Below are 14,861 nucleotides of genomic sequence, written 5' to 3'. Positions count from 1 at the left end.
TGTTACACAACGAAAATTCATCCTCGAACTCCTTATTGAGTTTGACTGTAGTCATTCGCCACTGGTTTCTTCTTCATTAGACCCGTCCATTAAACTCTTGTCACACTCCGGTGAACTCATTACTGACCCAACTTCATATCGTCACATTTATTGGGAAACTCAATTATCTCACCCATACTCGACCTGACCTATCATATGTTGTTCAACATCTTTTCCAGTTTATGCAATAACCTCGAGTTCCCCATTTCAATGCTGCACTCCGAGTTCTTCGTTATCTCTGCACAGATCATGGTCAAGGTTTGTTTTTTTAATAATAATCCTTCATCTTCCCTTCTTGGATATTGTGACGCCGATTGGGGATCTTGTGTCGATCCGTCAGCGAATTTTATATCACTTTTGGTGATCCCCCATCTCTTGGAAATCCAAGAAGCAATCCACCATCTCTTTATCCTCTACTGAAGCAGAATATCGCTCCATGAGACGTATAGTAATAAACTGTATCCTTCATGATTTAGGGGTACCACCATCCCTGCGTATTCCCATCCACTCCGACAGCCAATCCGCGATTCACATAGCCAACCCCCCCCCCCTCCCCACCCCCATTTTTCACAAACAAACGAACCAAACACGTTGAGCTCGACTGTCATTTTGTTCGCCAACAGTTTCTCGCCGGCATACTCTCCCTTTCCTTCATTTCGGCTTCTGTCATTTATTCGGCATAATGCACAAAATTAGCTTCAATAGCCTCTTGCGTTTCAACTCTTTTTGTTGTTTGTTAGTCTTCTTCAACAAACCCAAGATCACAATATTTGCTTGACGTGGAAATTCTGGATCATACCAATAAAAAAAGTTGCAACTAGTTCAAAATAGAGACTTCAATTCATAAAATAGAAAGTGATAAAATTTAGTCGTGGTAGAACATAAAAGAAAAAAAAAGACCAGAGAATATAAAATTACATACACCTCAATGCATACAACTGAGGAATCTACGTCCGGGGCTGTCATTCGACCATGAAACTCTCAGAATTGGAGGAGACCCACATATACAAACAAGTCTCCTGTTATAATTCATGGAGTTAGAAATAAGTAGATAACGAAAAAGGCAATAGAATGAAATTTTGATTTAGAGTATGAAAGCGATGGAGGAAGAGGGATAGTAAATAGGAATAAAGTAATAAATAGGAAGAGAGATAATTGAAATTTTGGAAAGTGTAATAAATTAACACACAAAAAAAATTAAGAAATTGTTCATTGTCTCATCAAAAGTATGTAAAATGTAAATAGTTTTTTTAAAAAAAAAATTATTGATTTATTTTGTTAATTCAAGTGTCATGGAGTTAATTATTTTTGACTTCTTCTTTTATAAATAGTACTCAATAAAAGTTTTTTTTTAGTAAAACATAATTGAAAAATTACATTTTTTTATACTTTTGTCAGGTAAATGTATAATTATTGATGTGATATATCATACAAATGGACTGAATAGTTAAAATTGCATAGCTAAAAATCTTTTATATTTTTTCTAAATTTGTTTGTTCTGAAAGTATAATTTTTTATGTGTCGTGTCACAAAAAGATGTAAATAATTAACTGATACATTATATTTTTGTTCTGTTTTATTTTTGTCTCCCTAGCCCCTGCAAACACTATATAAGAATGCCTTCAACCTATTGTTTCACCATGCTATAACATTTTCATCATCCCTTCATCTTTCATAGTTTCAATCACATACAATGTCTTCGGAACCAAAAGTTAGAGTTTCTTTCTTTTGGGATGGTGACATTATCTATGATGAAAACACCATACATTATAATTGTCCCCCGAAATACAATGTCAAGTATGCGCTGAATCTTCGATTTAAAAAATTATGTGATTCACTTTATAAAAGAATGGGTTTGAGCAGTTCTGATTATAAATTAATTATAATTGAAAAATATCTAAAGTCATTTTTAGGTCAAGGACAAGTAAATTTTGGCGAATGGCTTATTAATGATGACGATTCATTGGGTGATTTTTTGAGGACTCCGAATGATTACATAGATCAAATCAAGCTAACCGTACTTGAAGTGTATGTGAGGAAGGAGCATAAGTCTAGCCATTGTCGTTCTCCTTTATTAAATGATGTGTTTCCTCAGTCTAGCGATTTTTCTCAAATGACTCAGTATCAAAATATTCATACCGGCAGATATGATTTTGATTTGAACAAAACTATTAATGAAAATGACTGGCAACATTCATTAATTTGTGTTTTTTATCAAAAAATTTTGACAAAATATTGTAGTTTTGACTATTATTTATGTTCGTAGGTGTTTACCACAAAATGAGATGAATATTGCTCCAAGTTATAAACAGGATCATTATTTTGGACATCCTTCACAGTCTGGGTCGATGAAAAATGCTGAAACATTCTTTAATGTGCATGGGTCGTCTAGTTTTGGTGCAACTGAGTATTATCGGTACGTTCACCAATTGAAGTTTAATTTGAGTAGTTTTAATTAATATGATAAACATATATATTTATATATTTTATTTTTCATATTTAGGGTTAATATTACGCAAGATCAACCCAATGTTCATGAGAATATCGACAATGTTGATCAGAATTATCGTTCAAGCTCACAGAGTGATAGTGAGTATTTGCCTAACATGAAGAATCTGATGATGAACTTCCAATTGTAGCATCGTCGAGTGATGATGAATTTATGACTCTCAATCGCTCAACAAGACCAATGTCCATGAGTCCTACTCACGTTGAAGAATTATTGCCACCACAAAATCTGCATTTAGTAGTCAGGTCACCATCAGTGCATATCCCTGAATTTTATCAACATGAAATTTCTTATCTTGACCACCCTTTAGACGGTCCAGATGTGTTTATGGATACCCATGGTGATAAATGTATATCACAAGGTACGTGACGTGAACCACAAGATTTTATGAATAGTAATTTTTATGTTGAAGAAGGCATGTTGTTCAAGTTAAAGAAGGCGGTGCAAAGAGAGTTTAATATTTTACATTACAAGTGAACGAGAGAGTATTATGTCAGTAAGTCGACAAAAACGTCATGGCGAATTTGTTGCCGACGTGCAAATGAAGGGTGTTAATTTAAGGCCACTACATATAAGTCTAAAGAGACTAATATGTGGACAATCGGGACGTACCATGATAAGTATATATTATAAAGAATATATATAAAACAAAGAAGTTTAAACTACAAAGTTAAGATGTGTCTCAACGTGAAAGCCACTCGATGTCGGCATAGAATAACCCATCAAAGACTCCAAGCTACGACCACACATCGACACATCAAACATCTCGTTGGTATATTACATTAATGTTTGCCCAATATTTTGTGTACCAGAGGGGCCCTACAACAAGACATACACCATTATGGCATGATAATAATATATAACTATTTAGTTACGAAAAAATATTGTATTACTTACCGGCGTATCCAGCATATAACTATCGCCAATAGCTGATCCATAACTCAGACGAACTGCCTCCACATCTCGGCTAGTTCTCCCGTCTGCAGGCCAAGATAGTAGTTTTATTGGCCTCATGCTATAGGCTCCAGACATGTTTGGAATGGACTCAGATGGAACAACAGGAGTAGACGGTGATGGCTCATTAAACAATTCATGTACATCTGCGTTGCGGGGTCGTCCCCTTGGACGAATACATCCTCGCGCTCTACCACGGCCTTCACCACGTCCTCGAGCACTTACAGTATAATAGGACGAATCAGCGTCACAAAATGGCCCATCTGGCGGTATGGCATGACAAGCTTCCTCAAATGTCTGGTTTACCATACTCTTTATTCCATGTCTCCACAAAGCATGTGCAGGATCCTTTTGTACTTCTGACGAAATCTTGAGAATCTTGCGAAGTCTACTCGACAATGCAGCAACAGTACCAGCATGAGGAACAAATCCATCTCTGTACTTTTTCTGTAGATAAAGGTAGAGATAAGAAGATTATAAAATTATAGTATATTGCTATAATCTAATACAAATCTAACAAATATAAACTCATGCATCATATAGGTATGTTTTGTTATGGAAAAATTATAAATTTATAAGTACCTTTATATCAGGGTTGCCTATCAACAACCGTTCATGACTCAAGTACCACAATGTATAATCTCTCACTACAACACCATGGACCATCACAACCAATTTTTCATATCAACCCCTCCAGTCATTAAAATAACGACCTAATAGGTCAACCAACGACTGACCCACCCTAGTAAGCAGATCAACGTCAAAGTGCTTGGGTTTTCACTTTGGGGGCTGGGGAATGTGCTGAGGTTGACCAAATTGTCGCATCACCCTATCAGGAAAGTGGTACTCACCTACCTATAAGAAAAGCAAAGGCACTCGTACAGTCTATAAATCCTTGTCAATCTTGAAACACCGGGGCAGTGTATGCAATATTGCATCGTACGGTCTCCACACAAACTATGTTACATAACGACAATTAGATGGATTAATAAGAGAAATCATAAGCTTTAACAACCACCTCAACATAGGCTTGTTAACAACAACATCAGCATAAAGACAATTAAACGGATTTATAAGAGCAATCATATCCTTTTTATGCATCATGCAACCAGAAGATTTAACCATTACATTAAAAGTTTTTGAACATTACAATAATTAATTTATATACTTGAAAATTACAATAAAAGTAACAAGCAATCACAATAATTAACAACTTCAAATATTCTTATATAAATTTACTAGTCTTACTAGCATACAAACATCAGTGTCATTTATATCACAACACTCACTTTATTAAGTATTTTGCGGTCCCACTTGAGTGAAACATAACAATTAATAATATGCAACAAAATTATACTAAAGGTCTTCTAGTACGTTAATCCACTAACATCTCACGTTTACCATGAGTTAGTAAGACTAACCTATGCCTCCGTCATGTGATCTATCTGATCTCTAATAGCTATTAGAGTGTGATGTGGCTCGGTGTTTCTTTCAACGCCCCTTGTCCATCTCGTGGCATATGGCAGTGCTGCGTCATCATCTTCTGGCTCATCTAGTCCTGGCTGTAGAGGCAACATCCTCTCCCAACACCATACCTTAAGGTGAAAAATTAAATTAATTAACAAATCATACACATTACATTTGAACACTATTACAACGTAAGTCATTTAATTAACTGAATAAGTGGTAGATATCCGTATCGAACGCGTGCACCTTCATATGACGCGCAATATAGTGACCTGTATAAGTAGGCCAATATTGTACTGCCCCAACTATAGCTACCAGCAGAGCCAGTGAGGTCTAGGAATGCCAAAAAATGTAGCCTAATATTGATGTCCGAAGAGTTTGGGAGTAAGATTCCCCCAAGAATCACCAACATAGATAATCGAGCAATCTTCTCAACCTTGGCAACTGGATTATCGTCTCCAATGGGTTCCATTTCTAACTCATCTTTAATAAAATCGGTTAGATTTGTTATACTCACAAAACTCCTACCACTAATGGGCCCAACATATCCCGTGAGGGCCTCTAGCATATCACGCCAAGACCGACCCTTACCGAAAATATCTGCTAGATAAATTAGGTGACCATCAATACGCAAACCAAACAAGACTTGTACACCCTGAAGTGTGATCATTGCCTCTCCGAAAGGCAGGTGAAAGCAATGACTTTTCGGCCTCCATCTCTCAACCATGGCTGTAAGAAGATGTCGATCATACTGCATTCTACCAACTCTTACGACATCATATAATCCCGCACTGGATAAGTATTCTTCAACACGGTGATGCGAAGGGTACGAGGTAAATAGAGACCAAGCCGTCTCAATCTTGATAGGCCTGATGGACAAATCGTATGGTGTTTTTTCTTTCCACAGCAACTCTGATCGATGATGACTCTGTAATCTAAGTAGTGTAGGTTCAACAGGACTGGGATGCATGACACGCTCCATTTTAATTAACAACCTGCACCCATAATTAAATTCAGTTCATTCAAATGCGTCCAAAAAATTAAGATTTAACTGTAATTGATAAATTTGTGTAAGTTATTAGTCAACTGTAACCCTATTTTTTATACAACTTAAAACCGACAATATAAGCAACCTCATATCTGTGGAGTTTCAGAACTTTAATAAACAAAAAAAACTATTACTCTACTGTAACCTTACTTTTTATACACCATAAATATTCAACAATGCAAGCAACATCATACCGATACAATTGTAGAACTTTAATCAACAATGCAAGCTAAATATTCAACTACTGTAATCTTTCTTTTTATGTAACTTAAAATCGATAATGTAAACTTTCTGTTTATGTACCTTAAAATCAATAATATAAGAAACATGATATTGGTGGAGTTTCAAAACTTTAATAAACAAAAATTATCGGTGTGGCAAGTTATATGACCTGCTCATGTGATATCAGAATAAAGTTAGTTTTGTCTATGTCATTTTGATAAACTATTGACAACTTAATATCGGAATCAATACATTAAGTCCACTATTTTAAAAATAATTTTTTACTATTAGTCGTCATATTTGGCATATCAAGAATTAGACGGAAGTATAATATTGGGTGAGTTTGATCAACCCATAATAGAAAATTTTCATTCATCACATCACATCTTCTAATACAACTTCAAAGTTAAGATTTAGAATCGATGCAAAAAAAAATTGAGTACTAAAATATTGCAAATATAAACGAAATTAATGAAACTGATTAGTGAAGTTTTACCTAAGTACTTTAGAATGAAGAAATTGTTCATTGATTTTATTTTATTAGAATAAAGTTGAAGATTATTTGACTTTTACTCTTTATATTATCAGTGTCTTTAACTGATTTTTATAGTCAATTTATTTTTATTTTATGAGAATACTATCTAAGTTACTACGTTGATTTGTAAACTTTTAATGTATTTGAGTATATATTTATCGGAGAAAATGTAATATGTGAAGAATAACTAGTAGAAAATTATGCTATCTCATTAGGTTTCAATTAAGTAAAGAAGTATGGTTAGTGGAATCTAATTATACATGCACAGAAACAATAAAATGTTCTAAGTAAAAAAATATATATTCCATTCATGTCAATAATAAAATTTTCTCTACTTTCGACAAAGAATCCCAACGTCCACACTTTTGTAATTTTCAATCCTCACTAGTTTTCCCCTCGTTATTACTAAATTGTTTTACTCTTTCGTTTTGCTTTGTTTTGTACTCTTCTCTTTAATTTTGGGGAAAATAGCAGCTCATAATCTAATTCAAGAAAACTACTCAACACAATATGCACCTAAATATGGCAACTAAAATCATAAAAATATTACCTTTTATTAATGGCGGTTCGCCGGAAAAGGGAAAGGAGTCGCCGGAATAAGGGGTTCGTCGGAAAGTGAGGGGTGGTGGGATCAAAGAGAAAATAATGGGGAACCAAATCTGGAACCTTTTACTAATGGAGGTTCGCCGGAAAAGAGAAGGGGGTCGCCGAAATAAGGAGGTTCGCCAGAAAGTAAGGTGTGGTGGGATCAAAGAGAGATTATGGGGGACCAGATCTGGGACCTTTGAGAAAAGGAAGGATTAAAAAAAAAAAAGATAATAACGTAAGAAAATGTTATGTTCTATCAGTAAATTAAAAAGTCAAAGAACGTAACAAAGTATTATGTTGAACCACTTTTAATTGAAAAGTCACATTTACTATGACTTGACAATTCAATGAATTTTTTTCCTCGATTTACGAAAAACGTAACAAATTGTTACGTGAAGCACTTGATAATTTCTGAAAAGTCACATTTACTATGACTTGACAATTCAATTCATTTTTTTCCTCGATTTGCGAAAAACTTAACAAATTGTTAAGTGACGCACTTTTTAATTTCTGATTTTTTCCTCGATATACGCGTAAAACGTAAGAAATTATTACGTTTTACGTGTTTTTCTGATACAACGTAATAATTTCTTACGTTTTATAAAAAATGTGTAAAACGTAAGAAATTCTTACATTTTTACGAAAGTCAACTCCATTAGTTGATCGTTAAACAAAAAATGAAAAACGTAATAAATTATTATGTTTAGCCTATTTTGGTAACTTTTTTAATAGGTGGCTTATTTTGATCACTTTTTTAGTTTCGTGACTCATTTTGGTTCGAGTTCATAATAGTAGATAACTCGTCTTCTTTTTCAGGTTACTAATTTCTACTTTTGATGCTCGATGATTAAAATGATAATATTAAAATTCTTCATATGTATGATAAGTTAATAATCTCTTAAACTTACCCTCTTTGCATTCCATTAGAAAATATCATGTTGCTGCCAAATCTCTTGAGAACTTGCTCAATTCTCCGAAATTATAGACATTGATCATTCTTATTATCATGAAGCCAGTTATGTAAATTAGTATTTCTCTTTATTTTATTTTTTTGATGTCGGTATTTAAACTCGATTAATTCAGACTTACATTAAAAAATCCACTGAGAAAGGTGAAGCATTTCATATCAAAGACTTTATTTTAAGGATTCGAACTCGAGAACTCTCATTATGAGGTTGGTATAGTATTTATCACTCCATCATGATGTTTAATAATTATGAAAAACATTTGCACATGTAAGGCTGAAAATGTACTTATCCTATGTTATTCTGATGTCAGTTTTTTCAAATTTCCCTCACCTTTCTTACAAGTAAACGAAGCTCTAAACTCTGAAGTTTTGTGCTCCAATGTGCCTTTAATCTCTTTATCTACTACAACAATTCTCATACAACAATAGCTTGATTCTTTTTTGCATGTGATCACGAGGTCAGAGGTTTAAGTCAAAAAATACCCTTCGACGGAAAGGTAAGACCGTGTACAATCTAGATCTTTGTAGTATGACCCTTTCCCGGACCGTACATATAACAAGAGTTTGAATGCACCGCTCTTGCTTAATCCTTGTTGCATGTGACCACGAGTTCACAGGTCCAAGTCATAAAAACACCTTCCAATAGAAATATAAGATATAATTGCTTACAATATAGATCCTTGTGGTACGGTCCTTTCTCGAACACTATATATAACGAGAGTTTTAGTGCATCGAGCTTTCCTTTTAATAATTTAGAGGGTGTTTGTATGAGCTTTTAAAAAGTAAGTTATAAGTTAGAAGCTAAAAATCCAAGTTGTGAGACCCTACTTTTCACTTTTGACTTGTTTTTGTACTTTTTTTGGTCTGACAGGGAGTGCTTAAAAGCACTTTTCAACTTTGTAAAATACTACTAAAACTAAAAAAATACTTGGAATCCAAAGGCAAAATGTTCTTCTGGACCCTTGTATTATGTCGGTTTTGTAAGTTAGACGCTTCTACTTACATGTTTGTCATCTAGACCCCTGAACCCACTAAAAAATAATATTTTAAACTCTTTTTTGGTGAGTGTCACACACTCTCTCCACGTCAGCTGTCACATCTATCACGTCATTTTTAATAAAAAAATAAAAAAAATAAAAAAAAAGTGTTACATTAAATTTCAAGTCATTTTTAAATGATAAATAATAAATTAAATATTAAAACTAATTTAATTAAATAATAAAAATTTATAATTGTAGAAAAAATTGAATAATCATGTTTTTATTTTTACTCACAAATTAAACATCAAATCCATTCAAATAATTAAAATTCTTCTCCAACTAATTTAAATTTTTAACTATATATACAAACATAATAAATTTTTTATTTTTAAATTTGAATATCTTTAACAAATTCACAAAAAGTTTAATTTTTTTCAAGCGAAATTCACTAATTTTTTTCAATATTCACTATCACTCATTTTTAATTCAAATTTAAATTTTAATCCCCCCAAAAAAAAAAAGATTTCAAATTTAAATTTTAATTCAAAAAAAATGAAAAGAATTGAATTGAGGAAAAAATAAAATAAAAAATAAAAAGTGAAGGTGAGGAGAGGGGGGCTGGAAGGGTGTGGGTGGGGGGGGGGGGGGCGGGGGGGGGGGGGGGGTGGGGATGGGCTGGGGTGGGGTGGGGAGGGGAAAAAAGTATTTTTATTTTTTTAAAATTTTTAAAAATATTTTTAAATTAAAAAAGTTGGAGGGAAAAAAAGACTCTTTTTTAATTATTTTTTTATTTTAATAGTTTTTTAAAATTAGTTTAATATAAAATTGATCAAAAATTGATCCCTACTCACACCCCAAGCGAGTGACTGCACTCTCTTTGTCCTAATCATTATTTCAATGCCACGTAGGCAAGGTTAATGATCAAAGGGTGTAAAATACTCCCTCCGTTTCATACTAAGTGAATTGTTAAATTTGGCACACAGATTAAGGAAAAAATATTAAAGATATAAATTTAACACAACTTTTTATTTTTACCCAGAAAAAATAAAAGATTGACCTTGTAATACCTTTTCAAAAATTAATTGATTGAGAAATTATAAGTATAAATTTGAAAAAAAAATTCAATGATTTACTTATTTTGAAATATCAATAAATACCCCAACAATTCAGTTATTTTGAAATGGAGGGAGTATTGCTTTTTAACAGTTCAAGGTCCTGTCCAACTTACAAAACCAAATCCAGAAGGCAAGGTTAATGGCCAGAAGAGCATTTTGCCAAATCCAAACGCACTTCAAAATTTATTTAATCCAAACACCCGTTAATTCTTCTAGCATGTGACCATAAGGATACGAGTTCAAATAGCGGAAACAACATCTGATAGAACTGCAAGATAAAGACTAGGCACAATATATCTTGTGGTCCGGTCCTTTCCGGAACTCTACACGTAACGGGAGTTTTAGTGTACTGAGCTGCTCTTTAATAGCTTAATCCTTCTTCTTACCAGAGATTATTAGCAAAGAATCATGTATAAGCCTAGAAGTTTAGTTAAAATAGGCCTTCTGAGTCGTCAATTCCTTTCAAGAACATATTCAAAACCCAAGAAACATGTACATTTGCAAATTATATCAAAACCCCACGTAGAAAAACAGTCCATTTTTAGCTGTAATAAACTAATCATGAGTTTAGGACGTCAAGGCAAAGTTGTCGAAGCTCGTAAACTGTTCGATGAAATGCCTGACAGAGATGTTGTTTCGTATGCTTCAATGATCACTGTTTATCTTAAACATAAGGAACTTCCTGAAGCTGAGAGGTTGTTTTATTCAATGCCTGAGAGGAATGTAGTATCTGATTCCGCTATGGTTCATGCGTACGCGAAAGCTGGGAGGATCGATGAGGCTCGGGGGATATTTGATTTGATGCCGGATAGGAATGCTTATGCTTGGACAAGTTTGATTTCCGGGTATTTTCGCAGTCGTAGAGTGGACGAAGCTCAGAAGTTGCTTCAAGAAATGCCTGAGAAAAATGTGGTTACGTGGACTACAGCGATGATGGGGTATGCTCAAAATGGTTTGATTAATGAGGCACGACGTATTTTTGATCAGGTTCTTGAAAAAAATGTCATTGTTTGGACGGCTATGATAAGGGCTTATGTTGAAGATCATCAGGTTGATCAAGCTCTTGAGCTCTTTTATAAGATGCCCGAACGTAATTTGTATTCTTGGAATGTTATTATTCAAGGCTGTTTGAATGATAATAGGGTGGAGAAAGGTTTGGAGCTTTTTAACGCGATGCCTTGGAGAAATGCGGTTTCTTGGACAACTATCGTTACTGGTCTTGCACGAAATGGGATGATAGAAATGGCAAGAGAGTATTTTGATCAAATGCCAAACAGGGATCCTGCTGCATGGAATGCTATGATAACAGCTTATGTTGACGAAGGCCTAGTGGATAAGGCCAACGAACTTTTTGATTCGATGCCTAATAAAGATCTTGTAAGTTGGAATGTAATGATTGATGGGTATGCGAAAAGTGGCCTCGAGGCTGAAGCCTTAAAGTGTTTCATTCTCATGCTTTGGTCGGGCTTAAGGCCGAATCAGACTACTCTTACCAGTGTAGTGACCTCAAGTGGGGGAATCCTTGAGTTAATGCAAGCTCATGTCCTTGTTTTACTGCTGGGATTCGACCAAGATACTTCACTTAACAACGCTCTTGTCACCATGTACTCCAGATGTGGAGATTTAAACTCATCGTTGATCACTTTTGAGAATCTGAAAGTAAAAGATGTTGTTTCGTGGACGGCAATAATACTGGCGTATGCAAATCATGGTCTTGGAAAACAAGCATTGCAAGCCTTTGCGCAGATGCTAAGGTCCGGTAACAAGCCAGACGAGATAACTTTTGTGGGACTCTTGGCAGCTTGTAGTCATGCTGGTCTTGTTAAGAAGGGTCAAAAGTTCTTCGAGTCGATGAGTCATGCCTATGATTTAAAACCGAGGCCCGAACATTACTGTTGCCTTGTTGACATTTTAGGTCGTGGTAAGTTAGTTGATGAAGCTATAAGGGTGGTGCAACAGATGCCTCCCGAGGAACGTGATGGTGCTGTTCTAGGGGCTTTGCTTGGTGCTTGTAAGTTGTATGGAGATGTTGGAGTAGCTAATCAGATTTGCGACGAAATATTAGAGCTTGAACCAGGTAGCTCAGGGGCTTATATACTAATGGCAAATGCTTATGCGGCTTCTGGGAGATGGGGCGATTTTGCGCAAGTAAGGAAGAAAATGAAGGAGAGGAAAGTGAAAAAAGTTCCCGGTTTTAGTGAAATTGAAGTCAATGGGAAAAATCATGTATTTTTTGTGGGAGACAGGTCTCACCCTGAGAAAAAGGAGATTTACGCGCTTATTAAAGAAAATTTAATGCCTCTAATGCAAGAGAAGATGATTTAGAGGAATCAAATAGATGCATCGAAAGCCCGGGATTGAAGAATTTCATGTGAACCATTCGCTAATGCATGTTCTGAAGTTCGATGCAGAAAGGCGACCATGTCAGGTGACTAGATCACACTCCTATTCAAATGTTGGTTCACTCTGACCACTTTATAGCTACCCTTCCACTGCTCATCTAGGAACGGAGCTTGACGTCTGATACAGGTTCGACCGAACCCAATAGCTTTTGCTCAATGCTGTATTTGTGTTAAAAAAACTGATTAAACATGTACAAATATTAGATTTCAAACACAGTCATTGTCATTTGAAGTCTTCATTCTGATGATGTTCTCTTGCTGCTATCGGATTATGGGTAGATGAACATGATCTCAAAAGGAGAGATTGAGAAGCAGTTGAACATTTATTATCAGGAAGAGCTAGCTGCTTGAATGCACGCGCTGGCAACCTACATCGTGCATAGCCGCATACATACATTTTCTCGTGGAGTAAGAAAATTAGCTTCTGAGTGCACTGAGGCTGAGATATGTAACAAAATTAGCTTCTGAGTGCACTGAGGCTGAGATATGTAACGCTGCGACGAACATTAAGTCTGCAGGACCTATCAATTGATAGGGGTAAGGTTTGGAAACTGAATGAGATAATAGTTGTAAAATGATCTACCCATTAATTAACTCAAAGTGGCTCATGTATGTTATTCCTTAAATATTGTATGCTTATCATCAATTCTTTATACTTCTGGCATAACTCCATTTGTTTACATTTGCTAACAAGTCTTAAAAAAGGGCAGCCCGGTGCACTAAGCTTGCGTTATGCGCAGGTCCGGGGAAGGACAGACCACAAGAGTCTATCGTGCATAGTCTCACCCTGCATTTTTTGCAAGAATCTGTTTCTGCTGCTCGAACCTGTGATCTGCTGTTCACATAGCAGCAACTTTGCTAGCAAGTCTTAAAGAGGGCAGCTTGGTGCACTAAGCTTGCGTTATGCGCAGATCTGGGGAAGGAAGACAAACCACAAGAGTCTATCGTTTATAGTCTCACCCTGCATTTTTGCAAGAGGCTGTCTCCACTGCTCGAACCTGTGATCTTCTGTTTACATAGCAGCAATTTCGCTAGCAAGTCTTATTGGAGAGAAAACATAAGGCTTTATATCGACCATATGATAGAACGATAGTTAACCAGCATTCAATGTCATTCATACACCATTTTATCACTTAACTATGGTTAAATGTTGGCAGTGTCAACTTCTTCTGTTTCTTGCAATAAACCATGTTTTTGCTGACTATCACTTTTTTCTTCATATTCTTTAACAGAAAATGCAGGCATCTTAGGAAATCCATGGTTAAATATGCAAAAATTTTTAACATAGTTCACTCTTCCAACATTGTAGGTCTATCTAATGGATCTTCTTGGACACATAATAATGCACTGTAATAGTTTGCAATATGTTGTTTTATCATCAAGGGAATCATCCATAAACTCCATGCCTTTACCATCTCTCCACATCTCAAATACCTGTTTTTTTCTTTAAACATATTAAACAAAAATCTAAATAAAAAATAAGAAAATTTGGAGAAAATCTAAAAGGAATGATGATAAATTTATTTTTATTATTTATTGCATTTAATCATGTTAATATTGTACTCAAGACTAGTCCAATTTAACTCACTCTAATACTATCTAAACAATATAAAGATAAGGATTTAAATAGGAACGAATTTGGTTCTGATACCATATGTAAGGTGACCTTTCTTTGGCTCACACTTGGTAGGAACCATCCCAAGATTTAAGAAATCTTGCGTACTGTCTTTGTCAAAGTAATCTATTGCTGAAGAGATTTGCAGCTGAAAATTTATCCATTTACATTGAAATGTTGAAATTTGAAATTTTTATCGACATCGGCAAGCTTATTATGCTTATGTGCTACCTTTGTCAAAGTAATCTGCTGTCAAAGAGACTTGCAACTGAAAATTCATCCATTCACATTGAAATGTTGAAATTTGCATCTTCTATCTGTGGGGTCCAGCCCATAAATGATATGGCCAATATTCAAACTATGACAAGTTTTTTCAATTTCTCGGCAGAGAGGAAATCAGCTCAAATATTTTCTCAGTGG

The 14,861-nt window shown here is 35.0% G+C and overlaps 2 protein-coding genes across 3 annotated transcripts; one reads left to right on the top strand and one right to left on the bottom strand.

Moving 5' to 3' along the window:
* Window positions 1-4,934: 4,934 nt before the first annotated feature.
* Window positions 4,935-7,601, bottom strand: LOC107876341 (serine/threonine-protein phosphatase 7 long form homolog). The gene is made up of 2 exons (XM_016723286.2): window positions 7,325-7,601; window positions 4,935-5,964 (listed from the first exon to the last, which is right to left on the bottom strand). Exon 2 carries the CDS (start codon window positions 5,949-5,951, stop codon window positions 5,166-5,168), a length of 786 nt encoding a protein of 261 aa, XP_016578772.2. The 5' UTR covers window positions 5,952-5,964; window positions 7,325-7,601; the 3' UTR covers window positions 4,935-5,165.
* A 2,910-nt stretch (window positions 7,602-10,511) lies between these two features.
* Window positions 10,512-13,462, top strand: LOC107851961 (pentatricopeptide repeat-containing protein At1g09410, mitochondrial). Of its 2 annotated transcripts, none has more exons than XM_047415147.1 (2): window positions 10,512-12,953; window positions 13,106-13,462. In XM_047415147.1, the coding sequence occupies exon 1, from the start codon at window positions 10,833-10,835 to the stop codon at window positions 12,747-12,749; it is 1,917 nt and encodes a 638-aa protein (XP_047271103.1). In that variant the 5' UTR covers window positions 10,512-10,832; the 3' UTR covers window positions 12,750-12,953; window positions 13,106-13,462. The 2 variants fall into 2 exon arrangements, with proteins under 2 accessions (XP_047271103.1, XP_047271102.1); XM_047415146.1 differs by having other exon boundaries at window positions 13,031-13,462.
* The last annotated feature ends 1,399 nt before the right edge of the window (window positions 13,463-14,861 follow it).

This window comes from Capsicum annuum, chromosome 7, assembly GCF_002878395.1.
Source record: "Capsicum annuum cultivar UCD-10X-F1 chromosome 7, UCD10Xv1.1, whole genome shotgun sequence".
Lineage (NCBI taxonomy): Eukaryota > Viridiplantae > Streptophyta > Magnoliopsida > Solanales > Solanaceae > Capsicum > Capsicum annuum.
The sequence above is the reverse complement of the archived record's forward strand: the minus strand, read 5'-3'. Positions and strand labels throughout refer to the sequence as shown.

What these genes read in the sequence shown, in the direction of transcription:
- LOC107876341 (XM_016723286.2), bottom strand. Translation starts at nt 5,951, where the DNA reads ATGGAGCGTGTCATGCATCCCAGTCCTGTTGAACCTACACTACTTAGA.
- LOC107851961 (XM_047415147.1), top strand. Translation starts at nt 10,833, where the DNA reads ATGTATAAGCCTAGAAGTTTAGTTAAAATAGGCCTTCTGAGTCGTCAA.